Source organism: Geotrypetes seraphini, chromosome 12 (genome assembly GCF_902459505.1).
Source record: "Geotrypetes seraphini chromosome 12, aGeoSer1.1, whole genome shotgun sequence".
Taxonomy (NCBI): domain Eukaryota; kingdom Metazoa; phylum Chordata; class Amphibia; order Gymnophiona; family Dermophiidae; genus Geotrypetes; species Geotrypetes seraphini.
This window is the reverse complement of record NC_047095.1, coordinates 68,786,074-68,805,633: the sequence shown is the minus strand read 5'-3', so window position 1 is coordinate 68,805,633 and position 19,560 is coordinate 68,786,074. Positions and strand designations below refer to the sequence as shown.

The following is a 19,560-nucleotide window of genomic DNA, read 5'->3' as shown; positions in this document are numbered from 1 at the left end:
AAATTACGATTGAAAGGGTGCTGTTTTAACATGATTAAAGAGATCTAGGCAGAATCGCAGGAGGTCCTCAAGGCACTCACCCAAGATGATTTCCATAGATGCATGGACTCATGGGAAAAATGTTGGCATCGCTGTATACATTCTCAAGGGGACTACTTTGAAGGAGACAGTGGAAACTAGGAGTTTCAGTAAGCAATTTCTTTTACAGTTAAATTCCCTGAACTTATGGGTAGCACCTCGTATGTTAGCAAGATTAGGAGTACCATTATGTTGCCGCATCCAACTATTAGGATTTGTGCCAGTTGTGTGTGCTGTGGAGAAGTTTTGTGAAAATAAATATACACTGGCTTGTGCTCAGTTATTACTGGGCAGACTTGCACGGTCTGTATATGGCCGTTTGGGAGAGGGCTACAATGGCTGGGAGGGTGTAGATGGGCTGGAGTAGGTTTTGACGGAGATTTCGGCAGTGGGAACCCAAGCACAGTACTGGGTAGAGCTTTGGATTCTTGCCCAGAAATAGCTAAGAAGAAAAAATTTAAAAAATATAAATTGAATCAGGTTGGGCAGACTGGATTCAGGTCTTCATCTGCTGTCATCTACTATGTTACTATTTATATTGATGTATGAGAACAGCTATTAATATATTGATATATGAGAACATACTATTCTAACGTATAAACAACACATGTTCTAAAGTCTGGTCAGCAGCAAGCTCTTTATATAGTGAATATGACATCTTGATCACAAAAAATCAAAAGAATACATAAAAATTATTCATTTATAACAAGTACATAGGTCAGTTTACTAGTGACTTTATATATATATATATATATATATATATATATATATATATATACATATACATATATGTTTTATGTCTTTCATGATAGTCTCTTTCACCCTTTGATCATCTGATTACCCATTATTTATTAGAGCTATAGTCACCACCCTTGACTTTCAGTGTTTTTCCTTTCCTGAAGGGCTCTGTATATACATATTTAAGATAGTGAGGCAATTTCAGATCCAGCAAAACAGTCATGTTTAGTGTAGTTAATGACCTTAGTGGATCCTCAAATCCTAGCCTGATAACTAGAGCTTGAAGTATATTTCTAAGATGGGATTTTTTTCCAGTTCTACAGTTTTAATGATCAGTTTGTTTCATCATGAACTTTGAGTGGCTATTTCTTGTACAGCCCTACTCTATTTCTGAACCTTTGGGTAATCAATACCTTCTCACGAGAACCCTTGTAGGAAGCTTAATTTGCATACTTTTGCTCCTCCTCTCTTATCTCTGGGCTGTCCTCCAATTCCTCAGTTGTTTTTCTACAAGCAAGTCACTAGAAACTTGTCTTTTCGGCTCATGTTTATTTTTCTTTAAATTCAATCTTTTTCCGCTATTTTGCGAGGCTTATTTTTTGTGCTGCACAGGATCCCCCTTGAGGGACAGCTCTAGCTCCGAGAGAGCTCAGACTCTGAAGCAGAGGGTCAGGTTCCATGGGATAGGCTGCTTTGCAGTGCACCCACTTGAACAGCCTGCATTAACAGTTCAGGAGTTCAGCTGAGATCCAAGATGGCGATTGAGGCATAAGAACATAAGAATTGCTGCTGCTGGGTCAGATCAATGTTCCATCGTGCCCAGCAGTCCGCTCAAGCAGCGGCCTTCTGGTCAAAGACCAGCGCCCTAACTGAAACTAGCCATACCAGCGTATGTTCTGGTTCAGCAGGAACTTGTCTAACTTTGTCTTGAATTGCTGGAGGGTGTTTTCCCCTAGGACAGACTCAGGAGAAGCGTTCCAGTTTTCCACCACTCTCTGGGTGAAGAAGAACTTCCTTACATTTGTACAGAATCTACCCCATTTCAACTTTAGAGAGTGCCCTCTTGTTCTCCCCACTTTGGAGAGGGTGAACAACCTGTCCTTAACTACTAAGTCTATACCCTTCAGTACCTTGAATGTTTCGATCATGTCCCCTTTCAATCTCCTCTGCTCGAGGGAGAAGAGGCCCAGTTTCTCTAGTCTTTCGCTGTATGGCAACTCCTCCAGCCTCTTAACCATCTTAGTTGCTCTTCTTTGGACCCTTTCGAGTAGTACCGTGTCCTTCTTCATGTACGGTGACCAGTGCTGGACGCAGTACTCCAGGTGAGGATGCACCATGGCCCGGTACAGCGGCATGATAACCTTCTTCGATCTGTTCGTGATCCCCTTCTTTATCATTCCTAGCATTCTGTTCGCCCTTTTCGCCGCCACCGCACATTGCGTGGACGACTTCATCGACTTATCGATCAGAACTCCCAAGTCTCTTTCCTGGGAGGTTTCTCCAAGTACCGCCCCGGACATCCTGTATTCGTGCATGAGATTTTTGTTACCGACATGCATCACTTTACACTTATCCACTTTGAACCTCATTTGCCATGTTGGTGCCCATTCCTCGAGCCTGATTGTCACGTGGCAGATCTTCGTAATCCCCTAGCGTCTTCACTACTCTGAATAACTTCGTATTGTCCGCAAATGTAATCACCTCACTCATCGAATCTTTGTACAGATCGTTTATAAAGATGTTGAAGAGCACAGGTCCAAGCACTGAGCCCTGCGGCACTCCACTGGTGATGCTCTTCCAGTACAAGTAATGTCCATTTATCCCCACTCTCTATTTCCTATGCTCCAGCCAGTTTTTTATCCATGTGAGTATTTCACCCTCGATTTCATGACTTGCAATTTTCCGAAGTAGTCGTTAATGTGGAACCTTGTCAGACGCCTTTTGACAATGTCGACCAGGTCGCCCTTGACTATCTGCTTGTTTACTTCCTTGAAGAAGTGCAGCAAATTTGTCAAACAAGATCTGCCTTTGCTGAAACCGTGCTGGCTGGCCCTCATCGGACCGTGTCAGTCAAGGTGATCAATGATGCACGTCTACCATTTTTCCCAGTACCGATGTCAAACTCACCATAGTTTCCCGATGTCAGACTCTGTAGTTTCCCGGATCTCCCCTCGAACCTTTTTTTAAGATTGGCGTAACATTCACCACCTTCCAGTCCTCTGGAATCTTTCCCGATTTGATCGACAGATTGGCTATTAGCTGAAGCAGTTCAGCTATAGTCCCTTTCAGTTCCTTGATGACCCTCGGATGTATACCATCTGGTCCTGGGGATATATCACTCTTAAGCCTATCAATCTGCCTGCATTCCTCTTATAGATTGATCGTTAACCCTGTCAGTTTCCCATTTTCACTTCCAGCATATAGCCAGAAGCGTGAAGCGCAGCTCCGAGCTTCACCGGCTGTATTATTTTACTTATGTGTTCATTTGGATGCGTGTGTTTTGTTTTGTTTTGCTTAAAGATTTACCGATTCTCCTTTGTTGTTACGCAATGGGAAAAGAAAGGAAGCCTCGCGATCAGGACCTCCGGTGGTCAGTGGTTTCAGATCCATGATACAAATGACATTGGACACCAGAATTACGGGTCAGACTTCAAGGACAATCCAGGCCTCGGGAGGAGTGCCGATCTCATCGGCAAACCTTAGCTCTGATCAAGCTTCTCTGAGCTCAATCTCAAGGCCGCCTCCTCCCCAACCTGAAGGAAGTGTTACGGCGGTGGAACAGGCAATTCAGCGACCCTGTGAAAGTGGACAACTGATGAGCCCTGGCGGAGAGGTGGTAGGAATGTCTTTTGAAAGACAAGCCCCCACTGAAGACAGTACAACATCGATGTCTTCCACAGCCCAAATTGGTGAGAATAGTTTATCCTTACCGGTTTAATATGGGGAGTTAACTAAGCCTGCCCAAGTCAATTTAGACGACCTGTGGAAGGCAATAGTGACCATGGACTCTAACCTTAAAAAGGCTTTAACTTTAGTTTGTGCTGATTGTGCTATCATTAGTACTCAGGTCAATGCACAAGGGATTATTTTAAAAGAGCAGAGTGAGACTATTGTGAATCATCAAGAACAAATAAATCAAATAAAAACTTTGGAGACATAGATTGTTAAAGAAAGATCTTATATACAGAAAAAATTGGAATATTTAGAAAATAAACAAAGAAGAAACAATTTAAGAATGTATGTAATACCTACTGTTTGATCATTTGTATGACACTGTTTTAGATTAAAAATCAATAAAGATTTAAAAAAAAAAAAAAGAATATTAAACTTCCCAAAGTTACCATTAATTGCTCCATTAGCAATGATGTGGAAATACTTAAAATAAATTCTCTTAATTCCAGAAGAAAATCTACCTCCAATAATTAGGGCTCAGTACTTGTCTCTGAGTGGGAAGAATTGATGTCGGGTGGTGAGGAGTGGTCGGCTCCGAGCTGGGAAAGATAAGCAGAGAGAGCTAAGACCTCGGCGCTGGCCTGTTCCCCGATTGCGGTGGGTAGGGGATGGCAGTGAGACGGGAATGGAAGCAGATTGGTAACCCCTGCTTTAGGCGAGCCACGAGCCATTTGCCGACATTCCCTCCAGAGAGACTTCTGCAAGTCCAATTACAGCAGTCGAGGTCTGTACGCGATTGTCCTCTCCACAATCGGAAAACTTGTGAAGTTGAGAGGACAGATTGTGGGCTGCAAAATAGTCCCTGGGGGGGCCGCATGTGGCCCGTGGGCCGCGTGTTTGATACCGCTGGCCCAGATGTATGAGAGGAGGAACAAAAGTATGCTAATTAAGTTTCCTACAGGAGTTCTTATGAGAAGGAAATGACAACCCGAAGGCTCAGGAATAGAGTGTGAGTTTCCAAGAGAGAAGGTTAATAAGGTAAGAACCTAATCTTTCCATAAGTAATACAAAAAGGTATTCATTCTTTCCTATTGATAGTTTGGATATCAGATTAAGTTTGTTCATTGTGACACACTTTTTTCCATGCAGCCATGGTCACCGAGCAGACAGGTAATGAGTGCAACTTATATTTATAATAATATCACTTCTGTTTGTCACCTTGATGCATTTGCATGATTGTTCTATTCTTATCTTTTGACTGTATGCTTTGTAGTAAGCCTGTTAAAGCAGATGGCTTTTACCTTGCATGTAATGTGGGCAGCAGTCTTCTCAAGGTAAAGCACGTTTATAATTCCCTTAGGATTTTACAGGATTAACATGACTGAAAATGTTAGACTGATGCAGTTGTTTAGTATAGAATAAACTTGGATTTAGGCATAGACAATTGCCTTGAGTGCCTAATTTTCAGGGACATTTGAAGGTGCCAAATAATACTGTCAAAGAGAAGTCTGCACCCACTTACTTTAGGGCGATGTGCATGTGCTGCTTCACAGGGACATCATTGTAGCACTATTGCCTTCCTCTAATTCTATTTTATTTAGTGTCCCTACGTTCCTCTTCCAGCAGGTGGAGACTGAGACATTGACTTTTGGCTACAGTACAAATGGGCTATGCAGTCCCATCTACAATTAGTCTGTTCTCAGTCTCAAGCAGATGGAATAGTAAGCTTGTGCAGGGTGTGCTGAGGTTTGTTAGGTCCTGTTAGATCTGATTAGTGAATCTTTCTTGTTCCTTTTGCTGTCCAGACAGAACTTGGGGGATCCTCTTAGGGTTCCTACCAACCTCAGGAGTACCACACTCAGAAGGGTCGAGTCCCTCTCCCCCATTTCCCCCACCTCCCCTCATTTCTTTGCTTTAGAGGAGCCTCAACTGTATGCCTGGCCACCTGTTAGACACAGACTTACAGTTTAGAGAGCCTGTGGAGTTTGCTCTCTTAAGACAGCTGGTGAGCTGTGAGAAAAAAAAAGAAGAAATAATAAAAGGCGCATAAAAAGGGCCTGAAGCTGCTGTTTTTATATGGTGGTGGTATGTGTGGGTCTTCGGCGCATTTGTTAAGAGCACTTCTAAAAAGCAGTAAAAGTGTGGGGTTTTTTTTGTGGGCGCTGAGTGGTGGATGCAGCCGGCGTGTGCATAAAGTGTTCGGCCACTTCGAGGGGGAACCGGCATCTGCTTTGGGTGAAGGTGTGCAGGGCTCCCCTTTGCGCATGCACTGCTTGTCAGGAGGCGGTGGAGAAACCCGGGCTTCCCCTACCACCCACACCAGGGTTTCCTCACCTGCTGGCGGTCAAAGAGATTTGGCATTGCTGACCACTAGGGGTGCTAGGGATTCTCTTCCCACTGCAGCAGTGGCTGCAGGTGGTCCTGCTTTAGCTGTGGGGTCTAGTCAGACTTCGTTGCCGCTTCTTCTCTCAGGAGATGGTTTGCCTTCCCTCGGTTTTGGCAGGAAGCGCGTCCATTTTGCCCGCAGCCTCAGGTGACCTTCCTCCTGTCTTAAAATGACAGGAACAGGTCTTAAATATGTTTTCTGCTCCTGCTGTGACCTTGGGGTGATTGTGTCTGAAGATCTAAAGACATCTAAACAGTCTGATAAGGCAGTGGCTATAGCCAGAAGGATGCTAGGCTGTATAGAAGAAGGGAGGTGTTGATGCTCTTGTATAGGTCATTGGTGAGACTGCACTTGGAGTATTGTGGCCATATCTGGTGAATGATATAAAAAGACTAGAAGCGGTCCAGAGGAAGGCGACGAAAATGGTAAGGGGTTTGAACTAAAAGAAGTATGAGAAGAGATTGGAAGACCTAAAATATGTATACTCTGGAGGAGAGGAGGGACAGGGGAAACATGATACAGACGTTTAAATACTTGAAAGGTATTAATATACGTAGAACCAAATCTTTTCCAGAGAAGAGAAAATGGTAAAACTAGAGGGCATAGTTTGAGGTTGCGGGGAGGACAACTTAGGAGTAAAGTTAGGAAATTATTCTTCACAGAGAGGGTGATAGATGCCTGGGATGCCCTCCTGAGGGAAGTGATGGAGAGGAAAACGGTGATGGAATTCAAAAAAGCATGGGATAAACATAGAGGATCTCTAATTAGAAAACGAAGAATATAAATTAAAGAGCTATGGCTGGTTCTGGACAGACTTGCACAGTCTGTGTCCTGTATGAAATGATTTGGAGTAGGATGGGCTGGGGAGGGCATCGACGAGAACTTCACTAATTTGTAACATAAAGATGTTACTGGATGTACTTTATGGTAGATATCCTGCAAACAGGATGGTTGGATAGGCTAGAGTGAGCTTGGAATGCAACTTCATGTAATCATGTATTTTTAATGGTATAACTGGTGGGCAGACTGGATATACCATTCAGGCCTGTTTATCTGCCGTCATTTGCTATGTTATTATATGTTAAGTATTGCCGCCAGGATTTTTATTGCCCTGATTGTTAGCCATGTACAAGGTTTATTTACAGGCAACTGGGGGGTTCTGCTTCTGTCCTGGGGGTCTTGGGGTCCTCTGTGGAGTTTTTACCTTCCACAGCTGCCCTTGTTCAGTCTCCTTCTCCAGCTGCCTCTGTCTAGCCCCTTCAGCCATTATCCAAGTGGCTGTGGGTGGCTTGGGATGAGGATCTTTCTATGGCTGATCCGGTTTCTCTGAGTGAGGACTTGGATCTTGGGGTGGATCTCCAGGATCCTCTAAAGGGGGGGGGGGGTCTGATGATGTTTATGGAAGATTTTTGAGGCACTGTTTGTGAAAGATGTGTCGTCGGTTGTGCATATTTTTCACTGGGAAGAGCTGCAAGAGTTTATTCTTCAGGTGTCTTTGGTTTTACGCTTTGAGGAAGCTAAAGACCCTCCTTAAGTTGTAGACCCTCTGCTGTGAGAGATGCGGTCAGCATCCCGCTCTTTCCCTATGCATCAGGATATTCGGGATGTGTTATACGCTCAGTGAAATATTCCAGATGCACCTTTTCGCTTGGCGTAGTCCATGACCAGGCTTTACCTCATTCCTGATGGGGATAGAGATACCTTTAAGTATTCTGTGGTTGATGTGGTGATCTCTGCTATCACTGGAAGACATATAGTGCCAGCTGAGGGTGGTTAGGCCTTGAGAGACCCTCAGGACCGTAAGATGGAGGCTCTCCTTAAACAGAGTTTTGATGTGGCGCCGACAACCCAGCGCAGACAACTGAGCGCAAGGTGGAAGCGCGCTGAAGAAAAACAGTATTTTAAGGGGCTCCGACAGGGGGGTGTTGGTGGGGAAAACCTCCCCCCCCCACTTTACTTAACAGAGATCGCGCCGGCATTGTGGGGGGTTTGGGGGGGTTGTAACCCCCCACATTATACTGAAAACTTCACTTTTTCCCTAAAAAAGAGGGAAAAAGTTAAGTTTCCAGTAAATGAGGGGGGTTACAAGCCCCCAAACCCCCCACAACGCCGGCGCGATCTCTGTTAAGTAAAGTGGGGGGTTCCCCACCAACACCCCCCCGTCGGAGCCCCTTAAAATACTGTTTTTCTTCGGCGCGCTTCCACCTTGCACTCAGTTGTCTGCGCTGGGTTGTCAGCGTGCCTTTGTCGTCACGCGCTTTTGTCTATGAACCGAATTGCCATCTCCGGATCAGACCCTGGGTCCATCAAGTCCCGTGATCCACACACGCAGAGGCCCCGCCAGGTGTACCCTGCCATAGTTTTAGTCCCCATATCACTGTATGCTTCTCAAGGGTGATGTGCATCTAATTTACCCTTACCCGTATCACTCTATGCCACTCTTAAGGAGATGTGCATCTAGTTTACCCTTAAATCCTAGAATGGTGGATTCTGCAGTTACTTCCTCTGGGAGAGCATTCCAAGTATCCACCACTCGCTGCATGAAACAGAACTTCCTGATATTCGTCCTGGACCTGTCCCCCCTCAGCTTCAGTCTATGTCCTTTTGTCCGTGTCACATTGGACATTGTAAATAACTGCTTTCCCTGCTCCATTTTGTCGAATCCTTTCAGTATTTTGAAAGTCTCGATCAGATCACCTCGCAGTCTCCTTTTCTCAAGGGAGAACAACCCCAGTCTCCTAAGTCGTTCCTCGTAGTCCAGGTTCTCCATACCTTTCACTAGCTTCGTTGCTCGTCTCTGCACCCTCTCTAGCAGTTTTATATCCTTCTTTAGGTATGGAAACCAATGCTGGACGCAGTATTCCAGGTGCGGTCTGACCATGGCTCTGTAGAGCGGTATTATAACTTCTCTGATCTACTCGTAATTCCCTTCTTTATCATGTCTAGCATTCTATTTGCTTTCTTTGCTGCTGCCGCACATTGCGCCGACGGTTTCAGGGTCCTGTCTATCAGTACACCCAGGTCCTTTTCCTGTTCGGTCTTTCCCAGAGTTACACCTGAAATACTATACTTGTGATCTTTATTTTTTCTGCCTAAATGCATCACTTTGCATTTTTCCACATTAAAATTCATCTGCCATTTATCTGCCCACTTTTCCAATTGATTCAAGTCGCTCTGGAGTTCCTCGCTGTCCTTCTGCAATCTGATTGTCCAGCATAGCTTTGTGTCGTCTGCAAACTTGATGATTTCACTGGATGTTCCTTCTTTCAGGTCATTTATGAAAATATTAAATAAGATGGGTCTAAGTACTGAGCCCTGGGGTACACCACTAATCACTTTTTCCCATTCTAAGAACTTCCCATTTATGCCCACTCTCTGTTTTCTGTTCTCTAGCCATTTGCCTATCCATCTTAGTATATCTCCCTCTATTCCATGGCCTTGTAATTTCCTGAGAAGTTTTACATGTGGAACCTTGTCGAACACTTTCTGAAAGTCCAAGTATACAATATCCACTGGTTCTCCACTATCAATTTGTCTGTTCACTGTCTCAAAAAATTGAAGTAGGTTCGGCAAACATGATTTCCCTTTCCTGAACCCATGTTGACTGGCTCTCATCAGGTTGTGTGTGTCTAGGTGCCGGACTATGCTATCTTTGATCAGCGCCTCAACCATCTTTCCAGGGACAGACGTGAGACTTACAGATCTGTAGTTGCCTGGCACTCCTCTCGATCCTTTTTTAAATATCGGTGTGACATTCGCTAACTTCCAGTCATCCGGTATCTGTCCTGTTTTGATTGACAGGTTGGCAAGTTTTTGCAATAGTTCTCTGATTTCAAATTTCAGTTCTTTTAGGACTCTCGGATGAATTCCGTCCGGTCCAGGAGATTTATCACTTAAGTTTGTCGATCTGGTGGTAAATCTGGTCCAAGCCCACTGCTACTGTGGTGAGGCTGTCCTGTACGACTCCCTTGAACACTTTCACTTTGTCAGGTGTTGCTGCGGTGTCTTCCTTTGTAAAGTCAGACGCAAAGAAGGATTTCAGTCTGTCTGCAATTTGTTTGTCATCCTTGATGCACCCTTTTCCTCCTAGGTCGTCCAGCGGTCCCACCGCCTCCCATGCGGGTTTTTTCCCTTTTACGTATCTAAAAGAGGGCTTGAAATTTTTGGCCTCTTGCGCTATTTTCTCCTTGTAGACCTTTTTGGCAATCCTCACCGCCTTGTGACATTTTTTCTGATCATCTCTATGTTTGTTCCAAGCTTTGGATGTTTTCGTGCGTTTCCATGTCTTAAAGGAGTCCTTCTTTTCATTTATGGCTTCCTTCACCTCTTTGGTAAGCCACGCCGTCTCTCTTTTGCCTTTGGTTTTCTTTACTTTGGACATCCGCGGAATGTAGAGGCTTTGTGCTTCCGTGATAGTATTTTTCATCAGGGACCATGCCTGTTCTACCGTTATGACTTTGCCCATCTTTTTGTTACCATAAGAGATGATGAAAATTCTAAACCTCTTCCCTCGGTGCCCTGATCTCCTTCCATGGCTTCCAGTATCACCTTTATGCTGATGACTCCTAAATCTACCTTTCTACACTTGAAATTTCACCTAAAGTCCAAGAAAATGCCTCTGCTTGTTTGGCTGACATTGCTGCCTGGATGTCCTGCCGTCATCTGAAACTAAATATGTCCAAGACTGAGCTGCTTCTCTTTCCTCTTAAACCCTCTGCTCCTCCCTCCATCTCAGTAAATAATACTGTCATTGTTCCAGTCTCCTCTGCACGCAACCTTGGAGTCATCTTCGATTCCGACCTCTCAATTTCTACACACATCTAACAAGCTGCTAACACCTGTCACTTCCATCTCTTCAATATCACCAAAATTTGCCCCTTTCCTCTCTGAGCACACTTCCCAGACCCTTGTCCAAGCTCTTATAACCTCACGCTTAGATTACTGCAATCTACTCCTAACAGGTATCCCTCAGTGTTGCCTCTCCCACTTGCAATCTGTGCAGAACTTTGCTGCACGACTCATCTCCTACCAACCTCGCTACACTCATGTCACCCCTCTCCTTAAGTCACTTCACTGGCTCCCTATCTGCCATTGCATACAATTCAAGATCTTATTACAGACCTACAAGTGTGTTTGTTCTGCTGCCCCTCAATATCTCTCCCCACTTCTCTCTTCTTATACACCTCCCAGAGAACTTCGTTCCTCAGATAAAGCACTCTTAACATGACCCTTCTCCTCCACTGCTAATTCCAGACTTTGTTCCTTTCATCTAGCTGCCCCCTATGCCTGGAATAAATTACCCAAGTTTGTCCATCAAGCCCCTTCCCTTGTTTAAAAGCAGACTGAAAACCCACCTTTTTGATATAGCTTTCAATCCTTAACCCAACTCCCCTCTGCCCTCCAACCCAGCCAGCTGATTAACCGTTCCCCTTAACTGTATCCATGACATCCTGTTTGTCTGTCTTGCCTATTTAGATTGTAAGCTCTTTCGAGCAGGGACTGTTTTCTTACGCTTTGTGACTCTGTACAGCGCTGCATGTATCTGGTAGCGCTTTAGAAATAATAAATAGTAATAGTAGTATTTATTTTGGTCTGTAAAATTGTTTCATATATGCACACAGTGCTATTTGATATGTTGGTATTCAGTCCACATTAGTGATACTTAAGTTGCATTGAAATAATTGACTTCTGACCAACTCAGTTTATACTGAAGACTGTGACTAATCTAGTCATACTGATGGGAAGTGTCATTGACATCAATACAGAAACTTAAATCCTTCACTGAGACTCTTGGGAGATGCATTTAACATGGACGCCGGTTACAGAATCGGGGTTAGTATAGGCCCGATTCTGTATAGGACACCCCTCCCGGGCGTCCTATACAGAATCAGGGCCTTAGCGTATGGAATCCTACAAGGACTGACAGAAGATTATCGAAGGTATAAACCTAATCTTCCATTTTTATATTGTTTTACAGCTTTTTGGATTGTGTACCTATGATTTATTTTTTAGAATACATAAATAAAAAGGTCTTGAATAAGGTAGCAATTGTCTGTTCATTATTTTTCCGTTCACTTTGGTTTGCTTAATGAAAGAACCCGCTGCTAGGCTCCATCACTTACTCCTTGATCTAAGAGAGAATGACCATGCCACACACGCACTATGTGCTTTAGAATAATGCTGATATTTTATTTCTACAGAATTATACTCTTAGCAAGTGAACAGCATTATAAAGAAATTCTTTGCATATAATCAGCACACAGGAGAGAGATTTAGGACATGACCAAGTGCTGGCCTCTATCAGTATAGAAAATATCTCTGAACCAAAAAGCTGCCTTCTCCCCATTCTTATACTTTTCATGACATCATTAGAGGACCACCTGATTTATTGAAAATCAGAACTAACTTTTCCCTGAACACGTCCTATTACTAAGCCCCCCTTCCCAGCTCTCATGAGCTTGAGTTAATTCCTTGTCCGTTTAAGGTGTACTTCCTCTCCTCTTCTTCTTTCATGTGCAGTTGAAGGCCATCTTGTTCTGTCTACTATCTTTGAGCTGTGAGCCAAGGACACGTTGCCATATGTCCAGTCCTGTAAGGTTTTGTTTTCCTGGAAATGATAACAGTTGCTTGAGAAATGCACAGCCATTTTGTAGACTTAAGTTTCAGTTTGCACCATTTTGTATGCCTTCTTTCTCTCCAGCAATACAGACAGGTCAGTATCATCATTCTGTTCATTAAGTTGTTTTGTTTTGTTTTTTAATAAGGGGGGGGATGGGATTTTTATACAGCTTTTTTGTGTGGTTTATACAATCAAAATGGTTTACATTTTTATTTATTTATTTATTTATTTATGTATACACTACTTTTAGCCTAAGCAGTTTACATTCAGATATATTTTTCCTTATCTGTCCCTATCTGTCCCAGATTTACAAGGAGCTGCAGTGAGAATCAAATTCATGACCTCAGGGTGCTGGTACATAATCATATACAATAGAAAATACAATAACAAATTAAGCATAATTAATGATAAAGGTCAGAAATGTAATAAAAAAAAATTTAGTGTGATAAAAACCACAAGCAGATTAATGCAGCAATTCATTTTTTACAGTAAAAATATGCTGTATACCAGGCTTGTCCAAGTTCATTCCTTGAGGACTGCAGGAAGACCAGGTTTTCAAGAAACCCCTAATAAAAAATGCATGAGAAAGATCTGCATACGGTGGATGTAATAGGCATGCAGATCTTTCTCATGTATTTTTTTATTAGGGAAATCCTGAAAACCTTGTCTTTTGCAGTCCTCAAGGTCTGAACTTAGACAAGCCTGCTATATACAATATCCAACCAATTAGATAAAGAGATTTCATTATAGGACATATTAAACGAATGAGACCTGATTTCTAGGAGTTAAACCTTGACTGTGTCTTTTGATCCAGATATTCCCAGGATGGACTGTAGTGACAAATGTACATTTTGAATAGTATGAGAGATTACATCACTTTTATTGTGCTCAGGCACACCTGACCTTAGAAAGATGTAATGATGTTGGTTGCCCACCTGAAGTTTGCTTCTACAGATGGATGTTTGCAGGGCCGAGACCTGTAATTTGGTCCTTGCATTCAAATCCCAAAACTGCTATGTATGGATTCTTGGAAGAATAATATGCTTGTGTGTTCCCCAAGTCCATTTTGAAAAAGAGAGAGAACTCAGCTTCATCTTTCCTAGGACCTATTATATTATTTTAAGTTGCTCCCTTTTTTTTAAAAGTGTAAAATATATTTAGCTACCTGTTGGTCTTGTTTTTTTTCGTATTTTCATTGCAGGTAACCCTTTGCTAGGGAAGTTCACTTAGGTGATGTTGATATATTGATTATCCCAGGACAAGCAGGCAGCATATTCCCACACATGGGTGACGTCACTGACGGAGCCCCGCAGCGGACAGCCTCGAAAGCAAACTTGCTTGAAGATCTCGATCTTTCGAGCACTGTACCGCGCATGCGCGCGTGCCTTCCCGCCCGAACTAGGGGGCGCATCTCCTGAGAGGATCCTCAGTTCGTTTAATTCCGTGGAGACAAGAAGACACGTTTTTCTACATCTCTGCAGCATTGCCTTCTCTTCACCGCGGCTGTTTCTTTTCTTTCAGTTAAGTTTGGTCGCTGTGCTCTCCTATTTCTTTTTCGTTTTCTTTTCTAAAAATAAAAAAAATAAAAAAGTTTCAATTGTTTCTTTGATTTCGTGTCCGGCCGGTGAGCCTTGGGCCTAGGCCCATTTGCTCCTTTCGTTCGACACGGACTTTATTTTTTCCATGTCCCGGCCTCTTACCGGGTTCAAACTAGAGAATGACACGGGGAGCGATCCCCGCAGCGAACCGCTGCGTGGCTGCGGTTTGGCTGCGGGTTATGGTGACCTCATTAGCAAATCGCCGCAGACGCGGGGACAAATCCTTTCACCGACCGCAAAAACGGTGAATAGATTTGTCCCCGCAGGCCAATGTCTCCCCCTCTAGGAACCGCAATTTACCTGTGTTTTCACTGTGCTCCTCATTTGTCAGATCAACCCTTCCTGCCAATAGAACCCGCCCCCCCCCCCCCGACGATCGCCCTCACTGGTAGGAGGGTGCCCAACCCCTCCTGCCGGCACCCCCAACGGCCCCCTATATCGCCAATAGGAGGGTGCCCAACCCCTCCTGCCGGTCCCTCCCCCAACAAACCCGCCATCCCGAAACACCACCTTTAGTCTTACTTTCCAAGTTGGACCGGACAGCTCCTCGCTCGTCTGGCCAGCAGGCCTGCCTCCGTCCAAATGAGGCGGGCCCGCCCCTCCCCTCCCCTGCCTAACCCACAGGATCCTAGGGCCTGATTGGCCCAAGCACCTTAGGCCCCTCCTATAGCGGGAGTGGCTTTAGGTGCCTAGACCAATCAGGCCCTAGGATCCTGTGGGTTGGGCAGGGTAGGGGCGGGCCCGCCTCATTTGGACGGAGGCAAGCCTGCTGGCCATACGTGTGAGGAGCCGTCCGGTCCAACTTGGAAAGTAAGACTAAGGGGGTTCCGGGGTGGGAGGGTTCGTTGGGGGGGGGGGTCCAGCAGGAGGGGTTGGGTACCCTCCTGCCGGCGATCTTAGGGGAGGCCATTGGGAGGACCGGCAGGAGGGGTTGGGTACCCTTCTGCTGCGATTGTCGGGAGGGCCGTTGGGGGGGTCTACAGGAGGGGTTGGGTGCCCTCCTGCCGTGATCGCTGGGGGGAGGGGAGACTTGCAGCCGTAGCCGCGGTCACTATGCTAATCACGGCAGGGAGATCTTTGCCGCGATTAGGTACAGCGGCCGCGTCTACTTACCATATAGGCTAACATTGTAAGCATTTAAAGTACATGTCGTGTTTGTTTTTGCATTGCTAGCCCCAGGGGTGGTGGAAGATTAGTGATTGAAAAACTGTATGAAAAATAACTATTTTAAATTTAGTGATCAAAATGTGTCAGTTTTGAGAATTTATATTAATTAATTTTTTCTCTGCGTGTTTTGTTTTTGTATAGTTATTAACTAATATTTAACTAAGTTTTAAAGTTTTAAAGAATGTTTCCTTTATACGTAAATAAAGAAAAGTGAATGGGATTGCAGTGGCGGTGACGGGGCGGTGAATGGGGTGGCAGTGGCGGTGACGGGGCGGTGAAGAGGATGGTGAGACGGGGACGGGGTGGTGACGGGGATGGTGAGACGGGGACGGGGCGGTGACGGGGATGGTGAGACGGGGACGGGGCGGTGACGGGGACCAATTTTTTCACCGTGTCATTCTCTAGTTCAAACGTTGTCGCCAGTGTAATCGTGTGATTTCGGTCACCGATCCCCACTGCCACTGTCTACAGTGCCTGGGTCCCACTCATTCCCCAGAAGATTGTCACCGTTGTTTCACTCTTACTCCACGGGCTTTTCGACGCCGGTGCGCTCAATTTTTTCAACTTTTCGGAGACATGGAGCAACCTTCGGATTCTGCTTCGACCTCGGCGGCTGCCCCGGTCTCGAAGGCTTCGACTCCGACGACATCGACGACTACGGTCTCGAAGGCTTCGACCCAGGCTCCGGCTGGAGCTTCGGTCTCGAAGGCCTCGACCTTACCTGCTTCGGTTCCCTCGAAGACGGTGCCATCTGCGAAGTCTTCTGTAAGTCTCCGGGTTCTCTTTCAGGTACCGTACCCAAGAAGCCACCAGACTCCTCTGCACGTCCATCTTCCAAGCGTACCTCCAAGATAAGGGAATACTCACCTTCGAGGTCGCCCTCTTCGGAGCGTACTGCTGCACCTACGAGGTCAGAATCTTCTGTCTCAGTGCCGATGCTGGAGGACATGCTGAAATCTATACTCATCACTCAGATTTCCTCCTTAGTGGCTCAATTGGTCCCGTCCTCGACCTTGCCTCGGACTGATCAGCCTGTCACACAACCAGAGCTTCCAGTATCTCGAGGCCGATCCAGGACACCGAAGAAAATTTCTTCGTCTGATTCTTCTCCAGACTCGCCTCCTCCGAAGCACCGGTCGAAGCATTCGAGACCTATTGCTTCCAAGCTTCGGAGGGAGTCTTCGGCATTGGATACCGAGACTTCTCTGCCTCATTCTTCGAAGCAGAAGCACAGATCTCGACACCATCGCGCATCGACTCGAAGTCCTTCTCGACCGAAGACTCCACCATCGAAGCCACCCCGTCGAGACAGTTCACCACAGACCTCGACTCATTCTGTACCACGTACACCTGGTACTTCTCCATCCAGGAGCCTGAAGAGAAAACATTCTCTTACTCCACCTCACAGTGCAGCTTCTTCTGTGACTCTACGTCTAGACTCAGAACCACTTTCACCATATTCTAGAGAGGCTTCTCCCTCATACTCAGCTCTTCCTAAATCTCGCAGTGTATCTCCTGAGGAAGCGTCTGATTCCAAATCCATTTCTTTTGCCAAATTTATTTTTGATATGGGACAAGCTCTCAAACTGGATCTTCATTCAGATTCTAAATATACTCCTGAATATTTAGCAGATATGGAGCTTCCTCATCCACCGAAAGAGTCCCTCAGATTACCTATGACTCCTGTTCTGAAACAAACCTTTGTTCGTAATATGGAGACTCCTTATTCCATCACTGCCATTCCATCTAAATTGGAATCCCGTTATCGAACAGTTCCATGTAAAGGTTATGAAAAGTCTCAACTATCTCATCAATCCCTGGTAGTAGAATCCTCTTTAAAGAAAGCACATCCTTCCAAAATCTATGCTTCAGTTCCTCCAGGTAGAGAAGGTCGTACCATGGATAAGTTTGGTCGCCGTTTATACCAAAACTCTATGATGGCAAATAGAGTTCTTAATTACAGCTACATCTTTACGTTCTACTTCAACCATTTTCTGAAGATTTTACCATCTTTTTACCCGGATATCTCTACCACTAGTCTTTCAAAATTTAAACTCATCCTTAAGACTCTTTCTCAATTACGACTCTTCATATTACAAGCCTCATATGATGCATTTGAACTCTCGTCTCGAGTATCGGCCTTTGCTGTAGCCATGCGTCGTTTAGCATGGTTACGTATTGTGGACATGGATCCCAACCTTCAAGATAGATTGGCAAATCTACCTTGTCAGGGAAATGAATTATTTGATGACTCTATTGAGGCAGCTACCAAGCGTCTTTCAGAACATGAACGCTCTTTTGCTTCCCTCATTCGACCAAAACCTAAACCTGCACCAACTAGAGGTTTCAAACAGACTCCACGTCGTTATCCTCAGAAAGCGATTCCTGCTTTTTCAAGACCTCCTCCTCGTCGTCCTCCTCAACAACAGCGACAACAAAAATCTCAGACTCCTGCTGCCACCAAGCCTGCTCAGTCTTTTTGACAATCTCGACATGAGCATTCAAATTTCTCTGTTTCCAAATTCTCCCCTCCCCATAGGGGGTCGCCTTTCCACATTTTATCACCAGTGGGAGCTCATTACATCAGATCTCTGGGTGCTTACCATCCTACGAGAGGGATACTCTCTTCGGCTCCTTCAGGTGCCTCCAGATCGCCATCCAAGAGAGTGTCCTTCCAATCAGTCGCATCTTCCCCTTCTTCTCCAAGAAGCTCTAGCTCTGCTTCTCCTACGAGCTGTGGAGGAAGTTCCTCTTTCCCAAAGGAACTTGGGATTCTACTCCCGTTATTTTCTACATCCCAAAAAGACAGGGGATTTGCGACCGATCCTGGATCTCAGAGCTCTCAACAAATATCTAGTCAAAGAGAAATTTTGAATGCTCACACTGCCAACTTTATATTCCTTAATGGACCAAGGGGATTGGATGTGTTCCCTCGATCTCAAAGAGGCGTATACTCATATCCCTATTCATCCAGCATTTCGCAAGTACCTCAGATTCCAAGTAGGAAGCCTTCATCTGCAGTACCGAGTTCTCCCCTTCGGATTGGCTTCTTCTCCCAGGGTTTTCACAAAATGTCTTGTGGTCATGGTTGCAGCTCTTCGCAACTAGGGTCTCCAAGTATTTCCATACCTAGACGACTGGCTCATCAAGGCTCCCTCTTTTTCAGGGGTTATTGCAGCGACCCAACAGACTATTCTTTTTCTACAAAGTTTGGGATTTCACATCAACTTTCCCAAATCTCAGTTGACTCCTTCTCAGTCTCTCCAATTCATAGGAGCAACTCTGGACACTATCAATCTGAGAGCATACCTTCCACAACCACGTCAGGCCGCCCTGCTTCAGATTTCTCAACAACTCTTCCAACTTTCAACTGTTCCAGCACGAAAGATGATGGTTCTGCTCGGTCACATGGCTTCTACAGTTCATGTGATTCCTTTTGCCAGACTTCACCTTCATATTCCTCAAGGACATTGGCATCCCAATGGCAGCAATCAGTGGATCCACCAACTCGACTGATTTCCATAACTCCTTCATTGCAGAAGTCTCTCCGTTGGTGGATGCTCTCTTTAAATCTTTCCAGAGGCTTGCTGTTCCACCCTCTTCCTCATCAGAAAGTCCTCACAACCGACTCATCAATGTACGCATGGGGAGCTCATGTGGACGGTCTTCGCACTCAGGGTCTCTGGACTCAAGCAGACCGTTGGTGTCATATCAATCTATTGGAACTCAGAGCGATATTTTATGCTCTCAAAACTTTTCAACATCTCCTTCACGACATGGTGATTCTTGTACGTACCGACAACCAGGTAGCCATGTATTATGTCAACAGACAGGGAGGGACGGGCTCTCACTCCCTCTGTCAAGAAGCTCTGAAATTGTGGCATTGGGCAATTCTTCACAACATCTTCCTCAGAGCTGTTTATATTCAGGGTCAACACAATTATTTGGCGGACAAATTGAGTCGTCTTCTACAGCCTCACGAATGGACACTCAATTCTCCTACTCTTCGCCAAATCTTTGCCCGTTGGGGAACTCCACAGATAGATCTGTTTGCGTCACCTCTCAACTTCAAACTGCCTCAA

The 19,560-nt window shown here is 45.0% G+C and overlaps 1 protein-coding gene across 3 annotated transcripts in view; it reads left to right on the top strand.

The window, feature by feature from the left end:
• The window catches only part of MAST2 (microtubule associated serine/threonine kinase 2), a 354,118-nt gene that overhangs the window by 65,323 nt on the left and 269,235 nt on the right, over positions 1 to 19,560 (top strand). For 2 of the 3 annotated variants that reach the window (XM_033915412.1, XM_033915409.1), the window contains exon 7: positions 4,858 to 4,878. The exons of the other annotated variant lie outside the window; for it this stretch is intronic. In XM_033915412.1, the coding sequence (XP_033771303.1) occupies positions 4,858 to 4,878 (21 nt within the window). The remainder of the gene's footprint in view (positions 1 to 4,857; positions 4,879 to 19,560) is intronic. 3 annotated transcript variants of the gene reach the window in all.